At 36.9% G+C, this 6,000-nt stretch overlaps 1 protein-coding gene across 3 annotated transcripts in view; it reads right to left on the bottom strand.

Annotated features, from left to right (window-relative positions):
- Window positions 1-659: 659 nt before the first annotated feature.
- Window positions 660-6,000, bottom strand: part of ANO5 (anoctamin 5) — a 73,506-nt gene continuing 68,165 nt past the window's right edge. For 2 of the 3 annotated variants that reach the window (XR_005065651.1, XR_005065652.1), the window contains exons 22-23: window positions 3,129-3,602; window positions 1,449-3,066 (exon numbers count right to left, since the gene is read on the bottom strand). Coding sequence is in view for 1 of the 3 variants with exons in the window: in XM_037040390.1 (XP_036896285.1) it covers window positions 3,381-3,602 (222 nt within the window). In the remaining 2 variants the exon portion in view is untranslated. Of the gene's footprint in view, window positions 685-1,448; window positions 3,067-3,128; window positions 3,603-6,000 lie in introns of those variants that run through there. The other variant, XM_037040390.1, reaches the window with a different exon arrangement.

The raw sequence follows: 6,000 nt of genomic DNA, 5'->3' as shown, positions 1-6,000 counted from the left end.
ACTTTCCTGGTTAATAGCACGGCATATAATCACTTACAGGAAAGACATACCTAGTCAAATATTTTTGGGGGATGAAAGTAGGTATCTCACACACATTAAGCCATGTTATTTTTAATGCATTATCATAAATTTTTACATAATGGTAGAATAACTGACATACTTAACTGATATTACATATAAAGGAGAAGAGTAATAACTGTCTAGAAAAAGTAATATAAAACTTATACTAAACCATGGTAGCAGAACTGTAAGCCCGGTCAATGGTACTTCTTTCAATGCTATTTTCCTTAATAACTTTATTTGATACAATAACAACTACTGCTAATTAAAAACAACTAGTAGAGAGGTCCTTTCAAAAACAGCGGATTCCCCTTCTGCATGAGCAGTACAAACTCCCTTCCCTCAGCTGGAGTCAGAGATCCAGGGCCACACGTCGCCTCTGATGCTACAAAAATCACTTGGAAGCAGTTCTTCCTCTGACACATAATAGTTTCCGACTTGAACTTGGTTGGCCTTTCTTTCCCCCTCAGACACAGCTTAGGAAAGAGACCTCCTTCTTCCCCCCGCAACAGGTGCACTGTGACAACCCCTGTCTCCCCACAGAAACACACACAAGGTCATAAGAACTCTCTCATCTCCTTCTTCCTCTTCTTTATCATCTTCTTTCCTTCTTCACCTTGATTACTGCTTAATGGTTTAGATAAAAAGAGAAAGTTAAGTCCAGTAGTCATGAGATGCAGCAAAACAAAACAGCATTCAATTTAATTAAAATATTCCCTTTTTGATGGATGATTCTAAAACAAGTGTTTTGGAGTGGGTTCTGCTTCTTGTATTCAAAGAGAAACTGATGAAGACAAGGCAAAGAGATGACATTTGAAAAGAGTTATGTATTTTTCAGCTTTTTCACATAAAATTTCAAATAAAATCTCAAATGTTTCCTGGAACATTTCTGACAAAGTAACTATGGGTTTGATTGGATGATAAAAACACCTGCCATGCAGATAAATATCAACTTACACTTAATAGTCAGATGCTCTTAATTCAGTCCTCCCATAATAACGAATGGGTCTAATCAGGTAGGACAAATAATCTGAATCAATCTGGCTTTGGACTTGGGCTAGCGAACTTTTAGAATAGTGAAGGATACTTGTATTTCATTTTAAAATCTCTGAAACTCGGAGAAACTTCTTGGTAGAAAAAACATGAATACAAATATTTATAAATAACATTTTTAAAGAAAAATATCTACCAGTCATAAGTACTATTAATTTATTTTAAAACTGCTACTTCCTCTCTTGTCCTCCATACATCCTAAAAACCCAACACCTGAGTTGGTTTAAGATTGCAATGAACAGACAACTTTGTGAGATAAATGTCTTCATTTTCTTATAATTAAGCTCTATAAATACTGACAGGCCATAACAATTAAAAGCTATAGGAAGCCAACGTCCACATTCTTATTTTTATTAGCACCCAAGAAGGAAGCAGTGCACAATATACAACGTCGGGGCAATGCAGAGGTTCATTTAACAGCCAAACACACTACATATCTACGGCTTCTTCAATAGTAACACCGACTGGTTTTCTCAAGCAAGAAAAGTACCTTCCCCACAAGGGAAATCATGCTTCAAGAATGAGATCATGTCAAATTACACAAAAATGTTCACAAGGTGTGTGAAAATGATGGATACCAAGTCATTACTGCCAATACTGGGATCGCTGTCTCATAGTCTTATAAAATTCCTAATCCTCAGATCTAAACACTTAATATAGATTATTAGGTCATACTGCCTGCCATACACTTAATAAGGACAATTTCATAAAAATATATTGGCATCAAATGATGAAACACTACTTTTAAAAAACCACGATGAAGTTTCTTCTTTCATATACAATTAAAAAACACTATTTTTTGGAACTGAATTGTAATTTAGAACTAGAGATTCAAATAACATATAATTGAAATGTATCTCTCATTCTATAACCTTAAAAATATATACAATACATATAAAGAATTTTCAAGGGAAAGAAGAATAGGAACTAGCATATGTGTGCCATTGGCCTGAGAGAAATAATTCAACAATTTTTTTAAACTTAGCTATCAAATCTATCACCTCATTCTTAATTAGTTCATCCATTTTGGGTGTTAAACTCTGTAATTGATGTTAAGCTGACAACTTCTCTAAAGCAGGCTCACATTTGAGATGTTGCATCCCATCCAATCATCAGTTGCTTGCATGTCAAAGGCACAGGGACAAGGCACAGAGCATTGTACAAAGGGGAGAATCAATACAAAAGACTGTAAACGCATTAAGAGATTTGAGATTGCTTTAAACAAAGAAATACAATTTCATAAACAACTTGCACCTAACTTATACAAATAGCTGATGCTCAAACAAGCTTCATGATGCAAAAAGTCATTGTAGAAGACAAACGATTTTTAAAATAATTCAATAAGTAGTTAGATTAAGGTCGATAAATTATCAGTGTGCCTTGTCTTACATTCCTTAACTACTCAGAAGAGACATTTACTGCTATATAATAGCTTTCATACACTCGAAGACCTGAAGCAATCTAATAACTTCTTAATGCTTTTTTTCCAGATAAGACAATCCGGTCTTGAAATTATTTTTTCCCCAAAATGTTATCTTTAAAGAACTGAGTTGTTAGTCTTTTGTTGAAACCCAATGTTCAGTCTCTTGAAAATCAATTTTGCATTTACCTGGAAGGGCTCTCTGGGATTCTGATGGAAGCTTAACTTACCCAGGACAATTTCAGAAACAAACCCTCACCATGATATTCGCCCAGTGTATTTAATATGTGAGTTTTCTTATGTCATCTGATTTTGTTTTTTCATTTGCATAGTCTAAAACTGCAGGATAAATATGGCTCATTAGGCCCCTTCACTTCTTTTCTTTTTGTCCCAACATTTTTCTTGATGGGAAAGAGGTATAAAACCACCCAGAAGAAGACCATGAAAATGTGCAGATTCTCTGGAAGGTGACGGGACAGCCCAGATCCAGTGTTTAACACAAACTGCAACATTCCATGATTTTCCATATTCTGCTTCACAGGACTGCGCTCAATCCACTGAGCTACACCAGCCAGGGCTGATTTTCCATATTCTGATTCCACATGCACTTTTAACAATCATTTATGGAATCCCAGAAAACACCACCTAGGAAGGGCCCAGCCAACGGAGCAGACAAGTGGGACTCTTCTGACCTCACAAAGTTAGCCTCTATAAAAATGTACCAAACAGATTTTAAAAAAAGAACAAGGAGAAGGGGTAGAGTCAACACATGGCTTCTGGCCTGGGGCCCTAACCCAGGGAAAATGTGACACTAGACAGGCAACCAGCTGCTTACTCATTCTGGTGACTAGATTGTTGACTTAGCCAGCTGTACTTTGTTTTCCTGAATCATGACTTCCTTGGCAAGTTCATTAGAACCATCTCTCAAGTTCTCTTTTAATTTCTTAAGCTCAAAGTCATGGAGGATCTTGATAGTCATTAGCTTTTCTCGTTTGATTCTCTCCAGAACATCTTTTGGAACATCGGGGATCATCCAGGCCAACAAAAACTTAACTAAAAACACAACATGCTAGAGAAAACATAAAAAAATCAAAAACACTGTTAGAATTGTCAAGTGTTCAGCAGGAAGTTCCTACAAATCATTTCATTCATTCAAAAAACTGTGCTTGACACACAAGGTACAAAGAAAATAAAAAAGATATCCCTGTCCTGGAACTTTCCTCTAAAAGCCGATAGTAAACAAATAAATACATTCCTTTTTTAAAGATTTTATTTATTTATCTTTGGAGGGGAAGGGAAGGAGAGAGAAAAAAAGATATCAATGTATGGTTGCCTCTTGTGCATCCCCTGCTGGGAACTGGCCTGCAACCCAGGCATGTGCCCTGACTGGGAATCGAACCACAATACTCTGGTTCACAGGCCCGCGCTCAACCCACGGAGCCACACCAGACAGGGCCAAATAAATATATTCTAAAGTATGTAACACAGAAACTGAAGTTTAACAAGGTTATTGAATGTACTCTTTATGCTCCCTTCTGAAAACTAATAAAACATTTGAAAATGAATTTTTAAAAATGACATAACTCACAAAGACAAAAAGAAAAGGGACGGGACGGTGATAACAGATTCCAGAAAGAAAGCTGGCACTTCCTAAACTTGCACCTGGTGATGTGGTGATGGCAGAAACCAGTAAGACAAAAGCCAGTTTTGTTCTAGATCATGGGAAAAGCTCAGGAAAGAAAGTACTGAGGACTTTGAAGGTATATGTGTGGGTGGAGCTGAAAACAAGAGGATTAGTTAAAAATTTGTATATGGGTGTCCCTGGCTGGAGTGGCTCAGTGGACTGAGCGCAGGCCTGCGAACAAAAGGGTCCTGGGATGGATTCCCAGTCGGGGCACTTGCCTGGGTTGTGGGCCAGGTCCCAGTAAAGGGCACAGGAGAGGCAACCACAACCACACATTGATGTTTCCCCCTCTCTTTCTCCCTCCCCTCCCCTCCCTCTAAAAATAACAAATAAAATCTTTTTAAAAATTTGTATAAGGAGTAGTTGAATTTCCAGAACCTCTCCACCATCTTTAGATGTAGCAACATTCCTTGGGTATGAATATAAAGCTTATAACTGTTTCTCACTGATTCGGTCCCAAATATGAACAGATTGCCAAGAACCACCAAATAAAAATGTAAGCAGGTATCTCACATGAAAGAAAACAACTGAAACACAAAAACAGGAACTAAGAGGAATGACAGTAATGAACAGAGCAAAAGAATAGTAAAATAAAAGACAAAGATATGAATCCATCTATTTATAGGAAAGAAAAAATGATAATTAAAAATTCAAAATAGGAAGTATAATATCTGAATAACAGAAATCCTAGAAAGATAAAATTGGCAAACAAATAAGCCAAGAAATTTTTCTTAACTTCAAGGGTAATTATGTTTTCAGACCTACAGGGTTTGGTCAATATCCACAACAATGAATATGGTCCAATATAAAGAAACTGTCTTGTGAAATGTCATAAGATAAGGACTGCTGAGAGAATTCCTAAAGATTACTGACATATAAAAACATCACAGAGACTGGGGAATCAGAAAGGCATTACATTTTACAACACTGGAAGCTGACAGAAAACAGAGCAATGTCTTAAGACATTTCAGGAATACCTAAATAAAGTTGGCTGAAATTTTTTTAGGAAAAAATGACTTTTAATCCTGAACTGTATGCCAATTAACCATCTATAAGAAAAGAAGTTTTTTTTTAAAATTTTATTTATCTTTAGAGGGGAAGGAGAGAGGGAGAGAGACATCAATGTATGGTTGCCTTTCATGCGTCCCCTGCTGGGAGTTGGCCTGCAGGGAACTGGCCTGCAACCCAGGCATGTGCCCTGACTGGGAATCGAACCGCGATCCTCTGGTTCGCAGGCCTGTGCTCAATCCACTGAGCTACGCCAGCCAGGGCAGAAAAGAAGTTTTTAATATATAAGTTTTCAAAAATTGATGGCCCAGAATTTTCCTCAACAGATTACAGGATGATGTGCTTCATTAAAATAAGTTAGCAATCCAAAAATGGGAGAAACATAGATTGCAGAAAATATAATATAAAGTATTTAACACAAGAGAAGGTGAAGAGAAGTCCCAGAAAGATGCTCAGTCAGAGCCCGGGATGGTTAAAAATTAGTGAGAATAATGAACAAACAAAACAAACAAACAAAAAGATTCCTAGTGCAATTTATCAGACTGAAAGGTAATGAAAAATGTGGGAATGAAAGAGTGATATACAAAGACCTGAGAGAGAGAGGAAGAGAGAGAGGAAGAGGGTGGGAGAGAGAGGAAGAAAGGAAGAGAAAAACATGCAGAGGAATATTACAGAAGACTGATGTCTTCTTTATCATGTAAAATCATATGAATTTTAAAGTTACTTTTATGTATAAAGATGAAGAAAAACCGATAAGACTCTGTGCGCACGCATC

The sequence above is a fragment of the Sturnira hondurensis genome, unplaced genomic scaffold (assembly GCF_014824575.4).
Source record: "Sturnira hondurensis isolate 20B ecotype Veracruz unplaced genomic scaffold, ASM1482457v3 Scaffold0002638, whole genome shotgun sequence".
Lineage (NCBI taxonomy): Eukaryota > Metazoa > Chordata > Mammalia > Chiroptera > Phyllostomidae > Sturnira > Sturnira hondurensis.
Note: the sequence above shows the minus strand (reverse complement) of the source record. Positions and strands in the feature narration are given on the sequence as shown.